Source organism: Phyllobates terribilis, unplaced genomic scaffold, assembly GCF_046119375.1.
Source record: "Phyllobates terribilis strain yellow unplaced genomic scaffold, ASM4611937v1 Scaffold_9__5_contigs__length_417890890, whole genome shotgun sequence".
Taxonomy (NCBI): Eukaryota; Metazoa; Chordata; class Amphibia; order Anura; family Dendrobatidae; genus Phyllobates; species Phyllobates terribilis.
The window spans coordinates 189861155-189886755 of record NW_027362769.1 but is presented as its reverse complement, the minus strand read 5'-3'; the positions used below and the strand labels follow the sequence as shown (position 1 = coordinate 189886755).

The 25601-nt window shown below is 54.2% G+C and overlaps 1 protein-coding gene across 1 annotated transcript in view; it reads right to left on the bottom strand.

Annotated features, from left to right (window-relative positions):
• Positions 1-6778: 6778 nt before the first annotated feature.
• The window catches only part of LOC141161317 (kalirin-like), a 621825-nt gene continuing 603002 nt past the window's right edge, over positions 6779-25601 (bottom strand). The window contains exons 48-49 of the mRNA XM_073646130.1: positions 18904-19042; positions 6779-14052 (exon numbers count right to left, since the gene is read on the bottom strand). Of these exons, the coding sequence (XP_073502231.1) occupies positions 13507-14052; positions 18904-19042 (685 nt within the window). The 3' untranslated portion in view covers positions 6779-13506. The remainder of the gene's footprint in view (positions 14053-18903; positions 19043-25601) is intronic.

The following is a 25601-nucleotide window of genomic DNA, read 5'->3' as shown; positions in this document are numbered from 1 at the left end:
TGTACATGAGGATTGTGCATGCGGATTGTGCGTGCGGATTGTACGTGCGGATTGTACATGAGGATTGTGCGTGCGGATTGTACGTGCGGATTGTACATGCGGATTGTACATGAGGATTGTACATGAGGATTGTACGTGCGGATTGTACGTGCGGATTGTACATGAGGATTGTGCGTGCGGATTGTGCGTGCGGATTGTGCGTGCGGATTGTACATGAGGATTGTGCATGCGGATTGTACATGAGGATTGTGCGTGCGGATTGTACATGAGGATTGTACATGAGGATTGTACATGCGGATTGTACATGAGGATTGTACATGAGGATTGTACGTGCGGATTGTACATGCGGATTGTACATGAGGATTGTGCATGCGGATTGTGCGTGCGGATTGTGCGTGCGGATTGTACATGAGGATTGTGCATGCGGATTGTACATGAGGATTGTGCGTGCGGATTGTACATGCGGATTGTACATGAGGATTGTACATGAGGATTGTACGTGCGGATTGTACCTGCGGATTGTACATGCGGATTGTACATGCGGATTGTACATGAGGATTGTACATGAGGATTGTACGTGCGGATTGTACCTGCGGATTGTACCTGCGGATTGTACATGCGGATTGTACATGCGGATTGTACATGCGGATTGTACATGCGTTTTTCCTGTCAGGGACATGCGGATGTGACGCGTTCTTCATTTGCATTTCCGCATGCGGGTTGTGATTTTAGCATCACTTGGAAAGTGCTTGACAATTTGGTCACACTATATAAATCCATGCAACCGGCAACCGGCATATATAGTGTGACCGAAAGAATGGTAAAAATAAAAAATAATGTATACTTACCTCCGATGGCCCGCGCTGTCCTGCTCACTCCGTTCTCCCAGCTGCCGGCAACTTTGAATTGAAAGACCTGCCGACGTCAGCGTCACGTGACCCGTCACATGACTCTGACGTCAGCGCAGGTCCTACAACTCACTGCAAAGTGCCGGGAACCAAGTAGGAGCGCTGCGCGGGCCGACGGAAGGTAAATATACATTTATTTTTTATTTTATTCTTTTTTTACAGACTTTTTTATGGTCCCCGGGTCTTGATGAGTCTCCTGTCCTCCACACCCCGGTACCATCCGCACATTAGAACGCGTGGATTCTGCATCTACATATACAGTGATGCGTAATCCATGCGGTCTAATGCAAGTCAATGGCGGCGAAAACGCAGCGTTTACGCAAAATTAATGGACATGCTGCGGATTTTTGAGCGCAGCATAAACGCTGCGGAATAATCCGCATCATGGGCACAGCACATGCCGATTATCATTGGGGAACATTGCTGCCCTTCTACCATGCGTTTTTAATGCGTTTCCGCAGCTGCAAAAACACTGCAGAAACGCATCGTGTGCACACAGCCTAACAGCAGAATAGTGAGTGCAGCTCTGGAGGTGACTGGAGTATAAGACACGGTATAACAGCAGAATTGTGAGTGCAGCTCTGGAGGTGACTGGAGGATAAGCCATGATGTAATAGCAGAATAGTGACCGCAGCTCTGGAGGTGACTGGAGGATAAGACACGGTATAACAGCAGAAAAGTGAGTGCAGCTCTGGAGGTGACTGGAGGATAAGACACGGTATAACGGCAGAATAGTGAGTGCAGCTCTGGAGGTGACTGGAGGATAAGACACGGTATAACAGCAGAATAGTGAGTGCAGCTCTGGAGGTGACTGGAGGATAAGACACGGTATAACAGCAGAATAGTGAGTGCAGCTCTGGAGGTGACTGGAGGATAAGACACGGTATAACAGCAGAATAGTGAGTGCAGCTCTGGAGGTGACTGGAGGATAAGACACGGTATAACAGCAGAATAGTGTGTGCAGCTCCGGAGGTGACTGGAGGATAAGACACGGTATAACAGCAGAATAGTGAGTGCAGCTCTGGAGGCGACTGAAGGATAAGACACGGTATAACAGCAGAATAGTGAGTGCAGCTCTGGAGGTGACTGGAGGATAAGACACGGTATAACAGCAGAATAGTGAGTGCAGCTCTGGAGGTGACTGGAGGATAAGACACGGTATAACAGCAGAATAGTGTGTGCAGCTCCGGAGGTGACTGGAGGATAAGACACGGTATAACAGCAGAATAGTGAGTGCAGCTCTGGAGGTGACTGGCGGATAAGACACGGTATAACAGCAGAATAGTGAGTGCAGCTCTGGAGGTGACTGGAGGATAAGACACGGTATAACAGCAGAATAGTGAGTGCAGCTCTGGAGGTGACTGGAGGATAAGACACGGTATAACAGCAGAATAGTGTGTGCAGCTCCGGAGGTGACTGGAGGATAAGACACGGTATAACAGCAGAATAGTGAGTGCAGCTCTGGAGGCGACTGAAGGATAAGACACGGTATAACAGCAGAATAGTGAGTGCAGCTCTGGAGGTGACTGGAGGATAAGACACGGTATAACAGCAGAATAGTGAGTGCAGCTCTGGAGGTGACTGGAGGATGAGACACGGTATAACAGCAGAATAGTGAGTGCAGCTCTGGAGGTAACTGGAGGATGAGACACGGTATAACAGCAGAATAGTGAGTGCAGCTCTGGAGGTGACTGGAGGATAAGACACGGTATAACAGCAGAATAGTGAGTGCAGCTCTGGAGGTGACTGGAGGATAAGACACGGTATAACAGCAGAATAGTGAGTGCAGCTCTGGAGGTGACTGGAGGATGAGACACGGTATAACAGCAGAATAGTGGGTGCAGGTCTAGAGGTGACTGGAGGATGAGACACGGTATAACAGCAGAATAGTGAGTGCAGCTCTGAAGGTGACTGGAGGATAAGACATGGTATAACAGCAGAATAGTGAGTGCAGCTCTGGAGGTGACTGGAGGATAAGACACGGTATAACAGCAGAATAGTGGGTGCAGCTCTGGAGGTGACTGGAGGATAAGACACGATGTAACAGCAGAATAGTGACTGCAGCTCTGGAGGATAAGACACGGTATAACAGCAGAATAGTGAGTGCAGCTCTGAAGGTGACTGGAGGATAAGACATGGTATAACAGCAGAATAGTGAGTGCAGCTCTGGAGGTGACTGGAGGATAAGACACGGTATAACAGCAGAATAGTGAGTGCAGCTCTGGAGGTGACTGGAGGATAAGACACGGTATAACAGCAGAATAGTGGGTGCAGCTCTGGAGGTGACTGGAGGATAAGACACGCTGCATACCACCCAACTTTTGAAGAAGAGAAAGAGGGACAGATCATGTGACGCTCGTAGCGCTTCATGGCACCCCAGTCCACGCCCATTTACCATTTCTTTCTCCCCTGGCAGGAGGAGTTGTCAGAGGGGCGCTGGTAATGAGGGACATTCAGCAGACACATGAGACTGCAGGGCACAGACCGAAATCCAGGGAGGCCGTGAATCTGTAATCACAGGGCTGCTCGACGTCCTCTGGGCGTCCTGCTCATCTCTAGTTGTGGATTATTTTTTGTTCTTCATTCAGTCAGAACTTTCTCATCTTTATGTGGCGTCACTATATGACATCTTGCTTTTTTGTGTCTGTGGCCGTGTTCACATGTCCCAATCCTGATATGTATGGTCCCCTCATCCCCCAATCCTGGTATGCGTGGCCTCCTCATCCCCCAATTCTGGTATGCGTGGCCCCCTCATCCCCCAATCCTGGTATGCGTGGCTTCCTCTCCCCAATCCTGGTATGCGTGGCTTCCTCTCCCCAATCCTGGTATGCGTGGCTTCCTCTCCCCCAATCCTGGTATGCGTGGCTTCCTCTCCCCCAATCCTGGTATGCGTGGCCTCCTCTCCCCCCCATCCTGGTATGCGTGGCTTCCTCATCGCCCCATCCTGGTATGCGTGGCTTCCTCATCCCCCAATCCTGGTATGCGTGGCACCCCTCATCCCCCTATCCTGGTATGCGTGGCCCCCTCATCCCCCAATCCTGGTATGCGTGGCCTCCTCTCCCCCAATCCTGGTATGCGTGGCACCCCTCATCCCCCTATCCTGGTATGCGTGGCCCCCTCATCCCCCAATCCTGGTATGCGTGGCCTCCTCTCCCCCAATCCTGGTATGCGTGGCTTCCTCATCCCCCAATTCTGGTATGCGTGGCTTCCTCATCCCCCAATCCTGGTATGCGTGGCCCCCTCATCCCCCAATCCTGGTATGCGTGGCTTCCTCTCCCCAATCCTGGTATGCGTGGCTTCCTCTCCCCCAATCCTGGTATGCGTGGCTTCCTCTCCCCCAATCCTGGTATGCGTGGCTTCCTCATCCCCCCATCCTGGTATGCGTGGCTCCCCTCATCCCCCAATCCTGGTATGTGTGGCCCCCTCATCCCCCAATCCTGGTATGCGTGGCACCCCTCATCCCCCAATCCTGGCATGCGTGGCTTCCTCTCCCCCAATCCTGGTATGCGTGGCTTCCTCATCCCCCAATCCTGGTATGCGTGGCCTCCTCTCCCCCAATCCTGGTATGCGTGGCTTCCTCATCCCCCAATCCTGGTATGCGTGGCTCCCCTCATCCCCCAATCCTGGTATGTGTGGCCCCCTCATCCCCCAATCCTGGTATGCGTGGCTTCCTCTCCCCCTCTCCTGGTATGCGTGGCCTCCTCTCCCCCAATCCTGGTATGCGTGGCTTCCTTACCCCCAATCCTGGTATGCATGACCCCCCCCATCTCTCTTCCTGGTATGCATGGCCCTCTATTACTGCCCACATGAAAAAAATAAACACTTCTACTCACCATCCTTTCCTCTGCTCCAGCGCTGTGTCCTGTTCTGCAAGCAGCTGCTCACCTCAGCATCTGAGCAGCGCATGACTTTACTGCCATGCGCCCTCAGACCTTGATGTGAGCTGCAGGGATATTCATGCCTCTCCGCGCTGAGACTACGGGCGTGAAGAGGAGTGAATAGTCACTCTCCTTAATAGAACACACTGTCAGCAGCGGCAGCTGCTCCTGCTGGGGCTCAGCGATCATCTGTGCCTGCTACCAAAGAGAATGAATATTCACTCTTCTCCATGCTCATGGGAGTGGAAAAGAGTGAATATTCATTCTCTCTAAATAGCGGGCACAGAGGATCACTGAGCTGCAGCAGGAGACGTGACAGTGTGCACTATTAAGGAGAATGACTATTCACTCCTCGCCACTCCCATGGGCGTGGAGAGGAGTGAATATTCATTCTCATTAGCAGCGGGCACACGTGGTAGCTGCAGCTGCCGGCTACTACCTGTGCCCGCTGCTCCACCGTCGCAACCTGCCCACCACGCTCCACAACCGGGAGAACAGGTGAGCTGTGACGGGACGTGGGACTGAGACCTCAAAGTGGGACAGTCCCGCCGAAAACGGGACGATTGAGAGCTATGCACGATGTAACAGCAGAATAGTGACTGCAGCTCTGCAGGTGACCGGAGGATATGACCTGATGTAAGAGCAGAATAGTGACTGCTGATCTGGAGGTGACTGGAGGATAGGGCACAATGTAACAGCAGAATAGTGACTGCAGCTCTGGAGGTGACTGGAGGATAAGACCTGATGTAAAAGCAGAATAGTGACTGCTGATCTGGAGGTGACTGGAGGATAAGACATGATGTAACAGCAGAATAGTGACTGCAGCTCTGGAGGTGACTGGAGGATAAGACACAATGTAACAGCAGAATAGTGACTGCAGCTCTGGAGGTGATTGGAGGATAAGACATGATGTAACAGCAGAATAGTGACTGCAGCTCTGGAGGTGACTGGAGGATAAGACATGATGTAACAGCAGAATAGTGACTGCTGATCTGGAGCTGACTGGAGGATAAGACACAATGTAACAGCAGAATAGTGACTGTAGCTCTGGAGGTGACTGGAGGATAAAACACAATGTAACAACAGAATAGTGACTGCAGCTCTGGAGGTGACTGGAGGATAAGACACAATGTAACAGCAGAATAGTGACTGCAGCTCTGGAGGTGACTGGAGGATAAGACATGATGTAACAGCAGAATAGTGACTGCAGCTCTGGAGGTGACTGGAGGATAAGACACAATGTAGCAGCAGAATAGTGACTGCAGCTCTGGAGGTGACTGGAGGATAGGACATGATGTAACAGCAGAATAGTGACTGCAGCTCTGGAGGTGACTGGAGGATAAGACACAATGTAACAGCAGAATAGTGAGTTTAGCTCTGGAGCTTAAGACATGATGTAACAGCAGAATAGTGACTGCAGCTCTGGAGGTGACTGGAGGATAAGACACAATGTAGCAGCAGAATAGTGACTGCAGCTCTGGAGGATAAGACACAATGTAGCAGCAGAATAGTGACCGCAGCTCTGGAGGTGACTGGAGGATAGGACAGGGCAATGCTGGGCGTTGGTTTTATAACATTCGCTGTTGCTCGGGAGCTTTGACGCTTCTTGGTGGATTGTCGCTCTGATCTTGGTTCTTTCGTTCATGAGTCGCTATAGAGTTTCGCGGTTTCCTTGCACATTAACTATTCAGCGCTCAGCATCCGTATTCTGCTCTGCGATTGGTCGCTTTCACATTTTCTGTGATATTGTCCAGTAATGTCGTCGTGCGGTTTGTGGCGCAGGTGTGGTGTTACTTGGTGCCGGAGCCCGCCGCAGTGTGTGAGTCGGCGATGATGGCCGTCCTCATGTTGTAATCTGTACAGCCAATATGGCGGCCCCCGCCGCTGTGCGCTCGTCTCTTGCCGGCAGACCAGTTATATTATAGATTTTCTCACGGCTGACGCCGCTGATCTCGGCTCAGGACTGAAACCGCGACAGTGAAACCGCGAAGAGCCGGTGACGGTAAAGTCTTTATTTCACACTGTACAAAGTGAATATTAACAGCGAGATAACGGCGCCACGGAAAACCCCCACACACGTGCCCGCCCAGCACCTCGGGGGTTACTAGTCCATAATCATTTAGTATTCCGCTATAAAGCAAAGCATTCTGGGAAGGGACCGGCGCCAATCGCAGCTTCACAGCGACTGATGTAGTTTCAGTTTTATAAAATTGGCGTCTTGAAGTGAGATTAAAATACAACGTGAAGGAAAGGTGAAATTGGGAAGGTGGGCTCCCAGTGTGGAGATTAATCCGCGGGAATCCTCAGGGATATTCGCCCGGAGACGTCCTAGTCCGGGACGTGGGCAGTAGCCGCAAAAAAAAGAGAGAAAGATCCTCCAGCGAACAATAAAACTATTTTTTATAAAACAGTCCACACTTTATTCTTCCATGTAGACCCCATTAAGAATCCATGAAACGCTGACCGACGCGTTTCAGCAGAAATGCCTTAATCGCGGTGTGTACAAGCGCATAGAAATGAAAAGAAACCGGAAGAAAAGGTGGAGTCAGAACCTTAATCAGTCACCTGTGGATCGACCCCTTACCTACAAGTCTGATGAATAGGAACATATAGACAACTAGGCAAATTAAAAACCAAACCACATTAGTACATAATAACAATATAAGAAATACCTATTTTAACTTCATCAGTTATATTGCAGAATAAGATCTTGTATTTAACCCTTGCGGCGCCCTTGTGCGGAGTTTAAATATCCAGAAACTCTATCTAGTAACTTCCGTTTTAAGTTACCACCACCTCTCGAAAAACCTTTTTCAATCCCTGCAAATTTTAAAGGAGCTTAAATCACCTTTCTGTATGGTAGAAAAGAGTCTGGAAAGTGCCGATGTATTGAACGCTGCCGGATTAACAGCATCAGACTAATGTCGGCGAATCCTCTTTTTTTTAATGTCCATCTAACATATTGTACAACACAACTGGTCCATTCTACTAAGTAAAACCGCTCCAGAACCGCAACAACTAATAAAACTCCGAACATTCAATTGTTGTTTAGAAACCACCGATTGAAAGTTACTTTTCCTATTCTCAGCGAAAAGGCAAAGTGCCGGGACTGTGTCCCCACCTAAAAAACCCTAAAAAAACCCTATCAAAGAAAGCCGGGTAGAAGAAGTATTCGACTTGTTTGAATGGAACAATCTAGGGGAAGAATGCTACAGCAGCCATTGTCGGTGCCCTTGTTGCTACAAATTTGATATCTGTTTCATGCAGAACTGACGCCCGTTTATTGTCATCATTTAAAATCAATAGATATTTTTTTAATGATGTTCGTTATCTTAGAAGATTGAGGACTATATTGGGTGGAAAAGATGACAGAGTTATTCCTAATTTTTCCCTCGTAATAATACTTTTCTATCCACGTTGTTCATAATATTTGTTGCACCCCTCTGTCTTAATCTATTCACAACTTTATGTGATTTAGTGGCAAATAATTAGTTCTGTGAACAATTCCTCTTCGTTCTAACCCACTGGTATATTTTTAATAACGTGGAGGGGGGGGGGGGGGTGGCATCAACTTTCTCTTAAAATAGAATTAGAATCTGTAGGTTTTCTAAATGGAGAAACATCAGTTTTACCCATTTTAATATTCCCTGATAGTGTAACATCCAAGTAGTTAATTTGATTAGTATCTACAGTGTATGTAAATGATACATTAATCTCATCATTACAAAGATAGGAAATACATTTTTTAGCCTCTTCTTACGTACCCCTCCAAATCATAATCAAATCGTCTATATATCTGCCGTAAAAATCAGATGGCCGAAAGGATTTGTGTCCGAGAGCAAATCCATCTCCTCCCGTATAGCCACAACAATGTTAGCCAAAGAAGGGGAAAATTTCCCACCCCATACTAATGCCCTAAGGCTATGTGCACACGATGCGTATTTGAAGCAGAAATTTCCTGAGCGGTTCTGCATCTCCTTGGCAGAAAAAAAAACATGTGCAGATTTTACATACGTTTTTGATGCGTTTTTGTACATCAATGAATGCTTTTTTGGAGCTAAATAAAGTTAATTGGTGGGACATTGCTTAAATCCTTGGATTACCATCAGAACTGCGGTGAGTATATTTGTTAATTTGAATGATAAAATGTGTCTGTTGTATTTCAAATAAAGTGTTTGCTCTGTGTCTGTGTGTTTATTTAACTGTTTATTTTAATTAAGTTTGGTCATGAAAAGGTCTGATTGACACATTCACATAAACAAACAAAAGAGCTAGGTGTCAGCTAGTCCCATTCACCCAATCTTCATTAGCATTTCTGTTCATGTAATTTATGTGGCTGCTGTGAGCTGCTATTTTTTGCTTGGGAAGGTGCCATTTGCAAACATGGTCCCAGGCCATAATTAACATCTCACAGCTGGTTCATTAGTCGCTATGTCCCCCCGATCAGCACTCAGCAGCGCTTTGGACGCAGCGTATTTTTGTTGCGTCCAAAATGCGGTGTTCTAATGCTGCACTTTTTTTGTTGGTACATGTGAATCCACCGCATATAATGACACTTCAATCGGTCAAAATCTCCAGCAGAAACTGCTACAGAAAATGACACGCTGTGGGTGAGTTTGGGTACATGGCCACGATCAGGAGCCGCTGCGGGTTTGACGCTGCGTGTTTATACAGCGTCAAACCCGCAGCGTCCAGATGTTACAGCATAGTGGATTGGATCTCTAGAAATCCCATGTCCACTATGCATGCATCCGAGGCTGCGAATCACCCGTGGACAAAGACATGCAGCACGTCTTTCAGGACCGCAGCATGTCAAATTCTCTTGCGGAGGCGCTAGTCTCTGCAACAGAAATTTGACCACTAGAAAGTATTGAATGCGATAAATCCACATGGTTCAGTGAACACATATGGATTTACCTGCGTTCCATAGAATGCAACGTTTTGGACGCAGCAAAAAAACGTGTGTCCAAAGCGTTGCTACGTCCGGATTGTGGGCACAGAGCCTAAAATAAAAAAAAAATGGCGTGGGCTCCTGCGTTATTTTTATAACCAGCAGAGGGAAAGCCGACCTCTGGGGACTGATTAGTAGCCGGGGAAGGGGCCATTAGCCAACAATGTTCCCTGGCTATTAATAACAGCCCACAGCTGTTTGTTTAGCCTGGGGTCATCACTGGAAATCCAACTACTTCCATCCAATGATAGAAGATCTTTTTCTATGAGTTCCTGAAATTGGTCAAGACCTCGGGGTCGGGTAGAAATAGGAATAGTATATACATCATTAAGAGAATCTGCTGCCAGATGAGATTCAGATAAATATCGCAAATCTGTAAAGGAAAGAATGTTATTAGTTGAGTTAGTCGTATTTTGATTTCTCCTATATGTATCAGATGTAGCAGCTTCATCATCAAAAAAAAATGGCATTTCAAAGTCAAAGCAGCTTATTCACGTCCAAAAAAGTTTTAAATATATCAAATTTCAAGGTGAGAGCAAATCCCAAACCCTTACAATAATGACAAAGGCGCTGAGGACAAAGTGTAGCTGGATAAGGTGAATATCGGACACATGAGCAGCGGTGCCAACTGTGCGGGACAGGGCGATAAGGTGAATATCGGACACATGAGCAGCGGTGCCGACTGCACGGGACAGGACGATAAGGAGAATATCGGACACATGAGCCGCGGTGCCGACTGCGCGGGACAGGACAATAAGGTGAATATAGGACACATGAGCAGCGGTGCCGACTGTGCGGGACAGGGCGATAAGGTGAATATAGGACACATGAGCAGCGGTGCCGACTGCGCGGGACAGGGCGATAAGGTGAATATCGGACACATTAGCAGCGGTGCCGACTGCGCGGGACAGGACGATAAGGTGAATATAGGACACATGAGCAGCGGTGCCGACTGTGCGGGACAGGGCGATAAGGTGAATATTGGACACATTAGCAGCGGTGCCGACTGCGCGGGACAGGACGATAAGGTGAATATCGGACACATTAGCAGCGGTGCCGACTGTGCGGGACAGGACGATAAGGTGAATATCGGACACATGAGCAGCGGTGCCGACTGCTCGGGACAGGACGATAAGGTGAATATCGGACACATGAGCAGCGGTGCCGACTGCGCGGGACAGGACGATAAGGTGAATATCGGACACATGAGCAGTGGTGCCGACTGTGCGGGACAGGACGATAAGGTGAATATCGGACACATTAGCAGCGGTGCCGACTGCGTGGGACAGGATGATAAGGTGAATATCGGACACATGAGCAGCGGTGCCGACTGTGCGGGACAGGACGATAAGGTGAATATCGGACACATTAGCAGCGGTGCCGACTGCGCGGGACAGGACGATAAGGTGAATATCGGACACATGAGCAGCGGTGCCGACTGTGCGGGACAGGACGATAAGGTGAATATCGGACACATTAGCAGCGGTGCCGACTGCGTGGGACAGGACTTTTTTCGGTGTTTCCTCCCCGCTCTTCTGTTTCGCTTTTTGAGGAATGATTAGTGTCCATATTTCTCCGTTTATAAGATGGACCTTTGGGGTAAGTAAATGGATTCTTAATGGGGTCTACATGTTTTTAAACATTCCATGATGGAAGGATAAAGTATGGACTGTTTTATAAAAAAAATATTTTAGTGTTCGCTGGAGGATCTCTCTCTCTTTAAGCGAGATTGGCGTAAATCTGCGAGGCTTCCTAGAGAGGCGATCACCTGCAGGACACGCCCCCTAGGAACACAGGACATGCCCCCTAGGAACACAGGACATGCCCCCTAGGAGCACAGGACATGCCCCCTAGGAGCACAGGTAACGACCCTAGGAGCACAGGACACGCCCCCTAGGAACACAGGACATGCCCCCTAGGAGCACAGGTAACGACCCTAGGAACACAGGACAAGCCCCCTAGGAGCACAGGTAACGACCCTAGGAGCACAGGACACGCCATGTTTAGGACACACCCCCTGGGAGCACAGGACATGCCCCCTAGGAACACAGGGTCCGCCCAGGAACACAGGACACGCCATGTTTAGGACACACCTCCTGGGCGCATAGGACACACCCCCTAGGAGCACAGGACATGCCCCCTAGGAGAACAGGACACACCCTTAGGAACATAGGACGCCCCCTATGAGCACAGGACACACCCCTAGGAGCACAGGACACGGCCTTAGGAGCACAGGACACGGCCCCTAGGAGCACAGGACACGGCCCCTAGGAGCACAGGACACGGCCCCTAGGAGCACAGGACACGGCCCCTAGGAGCACAGGACACGGCCCCTAGGAGCACAGGACACGCCATGTGTAGGACACACCTCCTGGGAGCACAGGACACACCCTGTCAAGGACACCCACATAGGAGTACCGGGCACGCCCCATCTAGGACACACCTCCTCCCTAGAACGCACCTCCCAAGGTCAGAGGATGCCCCGCCCAGGAGCACAGACCCCTCCCCCAGAGCACCCAGGCTGTGCTCCGCACTGTGTTCAGGCCCTTCCCCCGCCTTGTCTCTGTTCCTGTGGCAGCTCTATGATACAGAGGTGTCAGCGTCCGCCTCTACCTCACTCAGGTGTCAGAGAAGTGGAAGAAGTCAGGCAGCTGGAGATGATGCATGATGGGAGACATAAGGGGTGTACTTATTTTAGTATGACAACTGTTGGGCCTCAGTTATTAATCTCGTGTAGTAGACACTAGTGCCGCCTGCAGCAGCCAATCCGTGTTCAGCGTTTATGCCGTACATCAGTCTTGTAATTTGAAAGCTGCGCTGTGATTGGTCGCTGTGGGTGACAGGCGGTAACGGCACGAACCTGCACCATTGTACGAACGCCGCGGCTGCAGCGCAGAGGACGGGACATTGCGGAAAATCACAGTGAGGACCGGAACCCGTATCCATAGCAACCACCCAGCGTCCTGATGAGAGTAACCGTGGAATGATGGGAGTATTGCTGGGCGGCCGGGTGAGCAGCGTGGACGCCCTCTATCGCTCCCTGATGGGAGTCCTGACGAGAGCACTACTACCACCATCATCCCACATGATAACATTAACCCTTCACTGGTTACCAATCCGATCAGAGATTGGACAGACGAGCCTCAGTGATGGCGGCTCCCACTGTGCGGTGGGATCTAAGGCTCCTCTGGTCGTGGTCCGGGCCGCGGCGCTCCACAGCAGGGGCGTCCTTAACCCCTTCATCCTCAGATCCAAAAAGTCAGCTGCAAATAAATACATCTGTACGTGAGACCGCACGGCCGAGGGGAGCCGCGATCGCACAGTGAAGCCTCCGATCTCAGTTATGGGTGGGAGATATTTATGGGACATTATAAACAGTGGCGATTGAGATCCAGTGCCTGAAGACCACCCGGGATCCAGTGTCTGAAGACCACCCGGGGATCCAGTGTTTGAAGACCACCCAGGAATCCAGTGTCTGAGGACCACCCGGGGATCCAGTGTATGAGGACCACTCAAGATACAGTGTATGAGGACCACCCGGGAATCCAGTGTCTGAGGACCACCCGGGGATCCAGTGTGTGACGACCACCCAGATCACATGACCATAGCAGCACAAAGGGTTCAGCTCCTCATCAGACAGCACCGAGCAGAGTCCTGATCATACAGAGTAATTCACACGGGACGCGGTGAGGACACGGCCCCCGGCCCCGGACTTGGCTTAGTTTAGTGAGACAGCGCGGCCTCCATCAGTGAACCGGCAGTGAGTCCATCATGTGCCTGTCGTGCTGCGGCTGATGATGAAGCTCTTGGCGTTGGGCAGCGGCCGGGCGTCGTTCTGGTGTTTGCGTCTTTCTATGAAGGTCGTCAGGCGCGTCGTGTCCAGGGGAACCTTGGAATAATTACTGTAATAGGGCTGAAGCCACGGATGGAGGAGACACGTGGCCACCGTGGGCCTCCAGCGTGCATCCTCCTGCAGCGTCGCCCTGACAAAGTCCTGAGCCGCCTGACTGACGCTGGTGAAATACTCCAGCGGGAAGGAGTAATCCACACGGCAGATGTTCACACATGTTTCCTCACTGCTCTCGTCCAGGAACGGGGAGACGCCGCTCAGCGCCACGTACGTCAGCACCCCCAGACTCCAGATGTCCGTTGCCAGCGACACTGGCGTCCCTCTAATGATCTCCGGTGCTGCAAATTCAGGATTCCCCAGCAGCTGGTGGATGTAATAATGTCCGGTGATTGGCATTGCATCTTCCAGATCGATGATCTTCACCCGCGGCAACGGGATCCGGAGGTCGATCATCAGATTCTCCGGCTGCAGAAAAAGAATCACTGTAATAAATCATCTAGAATTGGGAGATGGAGGGTAAAGAAGATTATGGGGGAGGGAGGTGAAGATCGGGGAAACTGGTAGGAGCTCACAAGCGGGGAGAGGGAGGGTTCAGCAGCAGAGAGCGGGATGTGAAGAGCTCAGGCAAGTAATGAACTCAAAAATGGGGGGAAGCTCAAGGTTGCTGCTGAGCTGCTCTCGTTGGGGGTAAAATGGAGTGGGGGTGAAGAGCTTAGAAAGGGGGCTGGTGAGGAGCTCAGGATCGGGGAGACTGGGTAATGTGGAGGAAGAGCGGGGAGAGGAGCGGGGCTGGTGGGGGTGAGGAGCGGGGAGAGGAGCGGGGCTGGTGGGGGTGAGGAGCGGGGAGAGGAGCGGGGCTGGTGGGGGTGAGGAGCGGGGAGAGGAGCGGGGCTGGTGGGGGTGAGGAGCGGGGAGAGGAGCGGGGCTGGTGGGGGTGAGGAGCGGGGAGAGGAGCGGGGCTGGTGGGGGTGAGGAGCGGGGAGAGGGGTGGGGGTGAGGAGCGGGGAGAGGAGCGGGGCTGGTGGGGGTGAGGAGCGGGGAGAGGAGCGGGGCTGGTGGGGGTGAGGAGCGGGGAGAGGAGCGGGGCTGGTGGGGGTGAGGAGCGGGGCTGGTGGGGGTGAGGAGAGGAGCGGGGCAGAGGAGCGGGGCTGAGGAGAGGAGCGGGGCTGAGGAGCGGGGCTGAGGAGCGGGGAGAGGAGCGGGGCTGGTGGGGGTGAGGAGCGAAGAGAGGAGCGGGGCTGGTGGGGGTGAGGAGCGGGGAGAGGAGAGGGGCTGGTGGGGGTGAGAAGCGGGGAGAGGAGAGGGGCTGGTGGGGGTGAGAAGCGGGGAGAGGAGCGGGGCTGGTGGGGGTGAGAAGCGGGGAGAGGAGCGGGGCTGGTGGGGGTGAGAAGCGGGGAGAGGAGAGGGGCTGGTGGGGGTGAGGACCGGGGAGAGGATTGGGGCTGGTGGAGGTGAGGAGCAGGGCTGGTGGGCAGAGGAGAGGGGTTGGTGGGGGTGAGAAGCGGGGAGAGGAGCGGGGCTGGTGGGGCGAGGAGCGGGGCTGGTGGGGGTGAGGATTGGGGCTGATGGGGGTGAGGAGAGGGGCTGGTGGGGGTGAGGATTGGGGCTGGTGGGGGTGAGGAGAGGGGCTGGTGGGGGTGAGGAGAGGGGCTGGTGGGGAGAGGAGCGGGGCTGGTGGGGAGAGGAGCGGGGCTGGTGGGGAGAGGAGCGGGGCTGGTGGGGAGAGGAGCGGGGCTGATGGGGGTGAGGAGCGGGGCTGATGGGGGTGAGGATTGGGGCTGATGGGGGTGAGGATTGGGGCTGATGGGGGTGAGGATTGGGGCTGATGGGTGAGGAGCGGGGCTGGTGGGGGTGAGGAGCGGGGCTGGTGGGGGTGAGGAGCGGGGAGAGGATTGGGGCTTATGGGGGTGAGGATTGGGGCTGATGGGGGTGAGGAGCGGGGCTGGTGGGGTGAGGAGCGGGGCTGGTGGGGGTGAGGAGCGGGGAGAGGATTGGGGCTGATGGGGGTGAGGAGCGGGGCTGATGGGGGTGAGGAGCGGGGCTGGTGGGGGTGAGGAGCGGGGCTGGTGGGGGTGAGGAGCGGGGCTGGTGGGGGTGAGGAGCGGGCCTGGTGGGGGTGAGGAGCGGGGCTGGTGGGGTGAGGAGCGGGGCTGGTGGGGGTGAGGAGCGGGGAGAGGATTGGGGCTGATGGGGGTGAGGAGCGGGGCTGATGGGGGTGAGGAGCGGGGCTGGTGGGGGTGAGGAGCGGGCCTGGTGGGGGTGAGGAGCGGGCCTGGTGGGGGTGAGGAGCGGGGAGACGAGCGGGGCTGGTGGGGGAGACGAGCGGGGCTGGTGGGGGAGACGAGCGGGGCTGGTGGGGGAGAGGAGCGGAGAGAGGAGGGGGAGAGGAGCGGGGCTGGTGGGGATGAGGAGTGGGGCTGGTGGGGGTGAGGAGCGAAGAGAGGAGCGGGGCTGGTGGGGGTGAGGAGCGGGGAGAGGAGAGGGGATGGTGGGGGTGAGAAGCGGGGAGAGGATCGGGGCTGGTGGGGCGAGGAGCGGGGCTGGTGGGGGTGAGGTGCAGAGAGAGGAGCGGGGCTGGTGGAGGTGAGGAGCAGAGAGAGGAGCGGGGCTGGTGGGGGTGAGGAACAGAGAGAGGAGCGGGGCTGGTGGGGGTGAGGAGAGGGCTGGTGGGGGTGAGGAGCGGGGAGAGGAGTGGGGCTGGTGGGGGTGAGGAGAGGGCTGGTGGGGGTGAGGAGCGGGGAGAGGAGTGGGGCTGGTGGGGGTGAGGAGCAGAGAGAGGAGCGGGGCTGGTGGGGGTAAGCAGCGGAGAGAGGAGCAGGGCTGGTGGGGGTGAGCAGCGGAGAGAGGAGCGGGGCTGGTGGGGGTGAGGAGCAGAGAGAGGAGCGGGGCTGGTGGGGGTGAGGAGCAGAGAGAGGAGCGGGGCTGGTGGGGGTGAGGAGCGGGGAGAGGAGTGGGGCTGGTGGGGGTGAGGAGCGGGTAGACGGGCTGGTGGGCGTGAGGAGCGGGGAGCTCAAGAGTGAGAATACATAGATGTGGGGGTGAGGAGCTCAGGAGTAATGAGACTAGCTAGTGGGAATGACGAGCTCTGGAGCGTGGAGACGAGTTGGGACTGAGGAGCTCAGGAGCAAGAGACGGGCTTGGTGGGGTGAGGAGACAGGTTGGTGGGGGTGAGGCGATCAGGAGCGAGAAGAAGGGCTGGTGGGGGTGCGGAGCTAGGAGATGGGGTGGTGAAGGTGAGGAGCAGGGAGACGGGGTGGTGAGGGTGAGGAGCGGGGAGGAGCTCAGGAATAATGAGACCGGCTGGCGGGGATGAAAATCTCTGGAGCGTGGAGACGAGTTGGGGGTGAGGAGGTCAGGAGTAAGAAACGCGCTGGTGGGGGTGAGGAGACAGGCTGGTGGGGGTGAGGAGCTCAGGATCAAAGAGACTGGGTGGTGGAGGTAAGGAGCGAGAAGACGGGCTGGTGAGGGTGAGGAGCGGGGAGACGGGCTGGTGAGGGTGAGGAGCGGAGAGACGGGCTGGTGAGGGTGAGGAGCGGAGAGACGGGCTGGTGGGGGTGAGGAGCGGGGAGACGGGCTGGTGGGGGTGAGGAGCTCAGGAGCAAAGATACGGGGTGGTGGAGGTGAGGAGCGAGAAGACGGGCTGGTGAGGGTGAGGAGCGGGGAGATGGGCTGGTGAGGAGCGGGGAGACGGGCTGGTGGGGGTGAGGAGCGGGGAGACGGGCGGGTGGGGGTGAGGAGCGGGGAGACGGGCGGGTGGGGGTGAGGAGCTTAGGAGTAAGAAGACTGCCTGGTGGGGGTGAGAAGCGGGGAGACAGGCAGGTGGGGGTGAGGAGCTCAGGAGCGAGGAGATGGGGTGGTGGCGATGAGGAGCTCAGAGACAGGCTCGTAGGGGTAAGTAGTTCAGGAGTGGAGAGACGGGTTTGTTGGGGGTGAGGAGCGGCGAGATGGACTGGTGGAGGCGAGTAGCTCAGGAGCGAGGAACTGGGTGGTGGGGATGAGGAGTGGGGAGACAGGCAGGTGGGGGGTGAGGAGTTGAGGAGAGAGGAGACGGGGTGGTGGAGTGAGGAGCTTAGGAGTAAGGAGACTGGCTGGTGGGGGTGATGAGCTTAAGAGTAAGGAGACTGGCTGGTGGGGGTGATGAGCTTAAGAGTAAGGAGACTGGCTGGTGGGGGTGATGAGCTTAAGAGTAAGGAGACTGGCTGGTGGGGGTGAGGAGCGGGGAGAGGGGATGGTGGGGGTGAGTAGTTCAGGAGTGTGGAGACGGGGTGATCGTGGTGAGGAGCTCAGGAGTGGGGAGATGGGGTAGTGGTCAGGAGCAGGGAGACGGGGTGGGGAGGGTGGTGGTGAGGAGCTCAAGAGTGTGGAGACAGGGTGGTGGTGAGGAGCGAGGAGACGGGCTGGTAGACGTGAGGAGTTCAGGTGCAAGGAGATGGGGTGGTGAGGGTGAGGAGCTTAGGAGTAAGGAGACGGTCTGGTGGGGATGAGGAGCTCAGGAGACGGAGTAGTGGGGTGAAGAGCTCAGGAGACGGAGTAGTGGGGTGAAGAGCTCAGGAGACGGAGTAGTGGGGTGAAGAGCTCAGGAGACGGAGTAGTGGGGTGAAGAGCTCAGGAGACGGAGTAGTGGGGTGAAGAGCTCAGGAGACGGAGTAGTGGGGTGAAGAGCTCAGGAGACGGAGTAGTGGGGTGAAGAGCTCAGGAGACGGAGTAGTGGGGTGAAGAGCTCAGGAGACGGAGTAGTGGGGTGAAGAGCTCAGGAGACGGAGTAGTGGGGTGAAGAGCTCAGGAGACGGAGTAGTGGGGTGAAGAGCTCAGGAGCACAGAGATGGGGTGGTGGGGGTGAGGGGCAGGGAGATGGGCTGGTGGGGGTGAGGAGCTCAGGAGACGGAATGGTGGGGTGAAGAGCTCAGGAGCACAGAGACGGGCTGGTGGGGGTGAGGGGCAGGGAGACGGGCTGGTGGGGGTGAGGAGCTCAGGAGACGGGATGGTCGGGGTGGAGAGCTAACGAGCGAGGAGATGGGCTGGTGGGGGTGAGGGGCAGGGAGACGGGCTGGTAGGGGTGAGGAGCTCAGGAGACGGGATGGTCGGGGTGGAGAGCTCACGAGCGAGGAGATGGGCTGGTGGGGGTGAGGGGCAGGGAGACGGGCTGGTAGGGGTGAGGAGCTCAGGAGACGGGATGGTCGGGGTGGAGAGCTCACGAGCGAGGAGATGGGCTGGTGGGGGTGAGGAGCTCAGAAGTAGGTTGACATAGCGGGAGATTCCTGAACATGAACGGTTCTGGAGCGCGGGGTGTGGGGTGACCTGGCTCCAATTTCTCACCTTCAGATCTAAATGGGCGACGCGGCAGCTGTGCAGATACTGGAGAGCGCCCATGATGTCCCGGATATAAAAAGCCACCTTCTCCTCCATTAACTCATCATGGTTCATGAGGTAATCCAGCAGCCTCCCGTCCTCCATCCTAAACGAGGCAAAAGTCGTAAAGATAGAGCCTCCTTGGTCCCCAAAAAGTCCCTCAAAACAAAAAAACCCCACAAGAGCGAAATAACCCCATGAATGTCGTCAGCAACCTGTTTATTGATATCTGAATCAACTCCCCTTCCCTATGCTTTACACCGCAGCTTTGTTTTATTAAAGCACTGGATGATCAATGACACTAGCTAAACTTCATGGTCTATTGGGGTTGAGGTGTAAAAGCCTCTTGTCTCATCATCCACTTGAACTGCTGCCCTGCTTCCCTAATCAGTCTGCAGCCACCACTAGGGGGAGCTCCCTCTATACAGAGATACATGATAAGATCATATCTGCAGCCACCACTAGGGGGAGCTCCCTGTATACAGAGATACATGATAAGATTCTGTCTGCAGCCACCACTAGGGGGAGCTCCCTGTATACAGAGATACATGATAAGATTCTGTCTGCAGCCACCACTAGGGGGAGCTCCCTGTATACAGAGATACATGATGAGATTCTGTCTGCCGCCACCACTAGGGGGAGCTCCCTGTATACAGAGATACATGATAAGATCCTGTCTCCAGCCACCACTAGGGGGAGCTCCCTGTATACAGAGATACATGATAAGATTCTGTCTGCAGCCACCACTAGGGGGAGCTCCCTGTATACAGAGATACATGATGAGATTCTGTCTGCCGCCACCACTAGGGGGAGCTCCCTGTATACAGAGATACATGATAAGATCCTGTCTCCAGCCACCACTAGGGGGAGCTCCCTGTATACAGAGATACATGATAAGATCCTGTCTGCAGCCACCACTAGGGGGAGCTCCCGGTATACAGAGATACATGATAAGATCCTGTCTGCAGCCACCACTAGGGGGAGCTCCCTGTGTACAGAGATACATGATAAGATTCTGTCTGCAGTCACCACCAGGGGGAGCTCCCTGTATACAGAGATACATGATAAGATCCTGTCTGCAGCCACCACTAGGGGGAGCTCCCTGTATACAGAGATACATGATGAGATTCTGTCTGCAGCCACCACTAGAGGGAGCTCCCTGTATACAGAGATACATAATAAGATCCTGTCTGCAGCCACGACTAGGGGGAGCTCCCTGTATACAGAGATACAGGATAGGATCCTGTCTGCAGCCACCACTAGGGGGAGCTCCCTGTATACAGAGATACATGATGAGATTCTGTCTGCAGCCCCCACTAGGGGGAGCACCCTGTATACAGAGATACATGATAAGATTCTATCTGCAGCCACCACTAGGGGGAGCTCCCTGTGTACAGAGATACATGATAAGATCCTGTCTGCAGCCATCACTAGGGGGAGCTCCCTGTGTACAGAGATACATGATAAGATTCTGTCTGCAGTCACCACCAGGGGGAGCTCCCTGTATACAGAGATACATGATAAGATCCTGTCTGCAGCCTCCACTAGGGGGAGCTCCCTGTATACAGAGATACATGATAAGATCCTGTCTGCAGCCACGACTAGGGGGAGCTCCCTGTATACAGAGATACAGGATAAGATCCTGTCTGCAGCCACCACTAGGGGGAGCTCCCTGTATACAGAGATACATGATGAGATTCTGTCTGCAGCCCCCACTAGGGGGAGCACCCTGTATACAGAGATACATGATAAGATTCTATCTGCAGCCACCACTAGGGGGAGCTCCCTGTGTACAGAGATACATGATAAGATCCTGTCTGCAGCCACCACTAGGGGGAGCTCCCTGTGTACAGAGATACATGATAAGATTCTGTCTGCAGTCACCACCAGGGGGAGCTCCCTGTATACAGAGATACATGATAAGATCCTGTCTGCAGCCACCACTAGGGGGAGCTCCCTGTATACAGAGATACATGATGAGATTCTGTCTGCAGCCACCACTAGAGGGAGCTCCCTGTATACAGAGATACATGATAAGATCCTGTCTGCAGCCACGACTAGGGGGCGCTCCCTGTATACAGAGATACATGATAAGATTCTGTCTGCAGCCACCACTAGGGGGAGCTCCCTGTATACAGAGATACATGATAAGATTCTGTCTGCAGCGACCACTAGGGGGAGCTCCCTGTATACAGAGATACATGATAAGATTCTGTCTGCAGCGACCACTAGGGGGAGCTCCCTGTATACAGAGATACATGATAAGATCCTGTCTGCAGCCACCACTAGGGGGAGCTCCCTGTATACAGAGATACATGATAAGATTCTGTCTGCAGCGACCACTAGGGGGCGCTCCCTGTATACAGAGATACATGATAAGATTCTGTCTGCAGCCACCACTAGGGGGAGCTCCCTGTATACAGAGATACATGATAAGATCCTGTCTGCAGCCACCACTAGGGGGAGCTCCCTGTATACAGAGATACATGATAAGATCCTGTCTGCAGCCACCACTAGGGGGAGCTCCCTGTATACAGAGATACATGATAAGATTCTGTCTGCAGTCACCACTAGGGGGATCTCCCTGTATACAGAGATACATGATAAGATCCTGTCTGCAGCCACCACTAGGGGAAGCTCCCTGTATATACAGACACATAAGATCCTGTCTGCAGCCACCACTAGGGGGACTCCCTGTATACAGATACATGATGAGATCCTGTCTGCAGCCTCCACTAGGGGGAGCTCCCTGTATACAGAGATACATGATAAGATTCTGTCTGCAGCGACCACTAGGGGGAGCTCCCTGTATACAGAGATACATGATAAGATCCTGTCTGCAGCCACCACTAGGGGAGCTCCCTGTATACAGAGATACACGATAAGATCCTGTCTGCAGGCACCACTAGGGGGAGCTCCCTGTATACAGAGATACATGATAAGTGTAGCATCGGCGTCTCTGCCCCGTTCTAGGCAGAGACGCCGTCCCTCTCACCTCCCCGCTCCTGGCGCGGCGTCCCCCAGCGCTTCTCTCCCCGCTGCTTCCGGCGCGCGCTCCTTCCCCGGCAGTGTGCTTAGGGCACGCGCGCTCCCCCTCTCTTAAAGGGACCGCGCGCGCCGTCCTAAGGAGTCCCCGTCCAATTGCCGGAGGACCTCCCATATAAAAGGCACCTCCTCCAAAATGGAGGTGCCCGAGCAATGTTGTAGCACTGTTCACTACTCTGCTTCAGCCCTCAGGTCCCGTTGCCAGTTACCTGCCAGATTCCTGCCAGTCTGCTGTCTTATTCCTGCCTGATATCCTGCTACCTGCCTGCTAGCCTGAGGTCCGACGGTCTGCCTTCCAACTCCTGTCAGTCTGTCTAAGGACCAGCTTGCCCGCTCACCTGGGAGCGCTCATCTGCTGCCTGTCTGCTAGCCTACCAGGAGGCTCTGCCGTCACGTGCTGTGACCACCCGCCTGTCCAGAGACTTCTGCCCGCTCACCTGGGAGCGCTCATCTGCTACCTGTCTGTTGGTCTTCCTGGAGGCTCCGCCGTCACATGCTGTGACCACCCGTTTATCCAGAGACTCTCGCCTGCTCACCTGGGAGCTCACGTCTATCATCTGCCGCCACAGGTCGTACCAATCCTTTACCCAGAGACTGCCCCGGTCACTTGCCGTGACCTCCTGCCCGTTCATCCAGAGACTGCCCCGGTCACTTGCCGTGACCTCCTGCCCGTTCATCCAGAGACTGCCCCGGTCACTTGCCGTGACCTCCTGTCCGTTCATTCAGAGACTGTCCCGGTCACCTGCTGTGACTGCCTGCCCGTCTAACCTGGTCGCCACCCGCTCCCTTACAAGGACCGCCCCCTTGTATAGTAGCTCAGAGGTTCCGCCGCCCAGACCCGTTACAGTTTGCTCGGGCCATGGAACCCGGTGGCACCCAAGCTCCCTCACTCTCGGACCTGTGTCATGAACTGTCCCGTCAGAGGTCCCAACAGGAGTCCATCCTGGGTCACCTGCGGAATGTCAATTCTCGCCTGGACACTCTGACTGCTCTGCCTGCAACCACCACCAGTGCCATGACTCGCAATCCGGCAGCTCCACTGCCCACTAATAACATGGTATCCTACCCCGGACCCCGGCTTTCTGCACCTCCTCGTTTCGGAGGCGACTCCGCCCAGGCTCGGGGCTTCATAAATCAGTGCACCCTGCACTTTGAACTCCTGTCTCACCAGTTTAACTCCGACCGGGCCAAAATTGCCTTCATCATGTCCCATCTCACCGGGGAGGCCCTGGCCTGGCTAAATCCTCTATGGGAGAGAGGAGACCCCCTGGTGTCCGACTTGCCTGCCTTTCTCACGGCTTTCCGGAAAGTCTTCGACGAACCCGGACGGAAGACCTCATCCGCATCATCACTGCTACGCCTCCGTCAGGGAAGTCTCACCGTGGGCCAATATGCCATACGGTTCCGTACCCTTGCCTCGGAGCTGGCCTGGGATAATGACGCTCTGGTTTCCGTCTTCTGGGAGGGTCTGTCCGGCCGTATTAAAGATGAACTTGCCGGTCGGGACATTCCTACCACTCTTGATGACCTAATAACTCTTGCCACCCGGATTGACCTGCGGTTCCAGGAGCGTGCCAAAGAGGTCACCCGTGAGAGGAGGTTTCCACGTCTAGCTCCTACTTTTCAGAAACCCGTCACTCCCTCCGTCTCTCCTCAGGTACACTCTCCTGAGCCTATGCAGGTCGACCAGACCAAGATGGTCGGTTCTCGCCAAGAATCTCGCCGAGCCGAGGGAAGCTGTTTCTATTGTGGCAGTATGAAGCACTTCATCCGTTCCTGCCCGGAAAAGCCGGGAAACGCCAGTGTCTAGGACCACTCGGAGAGGTCGTCCTAGACAAAAGTAAGCCCTCTCCGTCTCTGACTTTACCGGTCTCTATTGCTTGGGGAGAGAACAGTCTCTTTGAACTCGCCCATCTGGATTCTGGAGCTGCTAGAAACCTCATCTCCCAGTCTCTGGTAGAGAGATACCATATTCCCACCAAGTCCCTGGCTGAACCATTGTCAGTCGCCTCCGTGGATGGAAGACTTCTCTCGGAGACCATCCTGCTCGTCACTGAACCCATAACCCTGCAGGTGGGAATGCTGCACTCTGAGGAGATCTCATTCCATGTGCTGTCCGGACTTTCTCACTCCCTGTTGCTAGGTCTACCTTGGCTCTAGACACATGAACCCGTATTGAACTGGCGGTCCGGTGAAGTACTCCGATGTGGTCCTGACTGCCATAGGACCTGCCTGGTCCCGGTCCGTCCACTTCGCCCTCAGCCTACTCCAGCTAACTTACCTGGTCTCCCGGCTCCCTACTGGCCCTATGCGGACGTCTTCGGTAAGAAGGAAGCTGAGACGTTGCCACCCCATAGGCCATACGATTGCCCGATCGACCTGGTACCTGGCACCACTCCTCCCCGTGGGCGTATCTACCCGTTGTCTGCAGCCGAGACCCGAGCCATGTCTGAGTACATTGAAGAGAATCTGGCTAGGGGATTTATCCGAAAATCTACCTCCCCGGCTGGAGCCGGATTCTTCTTTGTCAAAAAGAAAGACGGCTCGCTACGTCCCTGTATTGACTACAGAGGACTCAATCTCATCACGGTAAAAAACAAATATCCCCTGCCACTCATCTCCGAATTGTTTGACCGTCTCAAGGGCGCCAGGATCTTCTCCAAGCTGGATCTACGAGGAGCGTATAATCTGGTCCGTATCCGTCAAGGAGACGAGTGGAAGACGGCATTCAATACCCGGGACGGTCACTACGAGTACCTTGTGATGCCCTTCGGTCTCTGTAATGCTCCCGTGGTCTTTCAGGAACTAGTCAACGACATCTTCCGTGACCTCCTGTACTCCTGCGTAGTGGTATACCTGGACGATATCTTGGTCTTCTCTCCGGATCTCCCCACACACCGGAGGGATGTTCGTCAGGTCCTGCTTAGGCTTCGGCAGAACCACCTTTATGCCAAATACGAGAAGTGCCTCTTCGATCAGACCTCCCTTCCGTTCTTGGGCTATGTCATCTCCCAAACAGGTCTGCAAATGGATCCCGAGAAGCTCTCTTCCGTTCTAAAATGGCCTCGTCCTGAAGGTTTGAAGGCGATACAGCGATTCCTGGGCTTCGCTAATTATTATCGTCTTTTCATCCCACACTTCTCGTCTCGGACTGCTCCCATATCTGCACTTACCCGTAAGGGGGCTAACCCCAGGACATGGTCGCCTGAAGCCGAGGAGGCCTTCCTTTCCCTAAAGAAAGCCTTCGCCTCTGCCCCCGTCCTGCACCGTCCGGACTGTAATAAACAATTCTACCTGGAGGTTGATGCCTCCTCCTCCGGAGCCGGAGCGGTGCTCACCCAGAAGTCTTCTACCGGGAGAATGGTAACGTGCGGCTTCTTCTCCAAAATCTTCTCCTCGTCGGAGCGCAACTACTCCATAGGAGACCGTGAATTGCTAGCCATTAAATTGGCACTGGGAGAGTGGCGCTATCTGCTTGAAGGGGCTCTCTACCCGGTAATTATCTACACGGATCACAAAAACCTGGCATATCTCCAAAATGCCCAGAGACTCAATCCTCGCCAGGCCCGGTGGTCGTTATTTTTTGCCCGCTTCGACTTCATTCTTCATTTCCGTCCGGC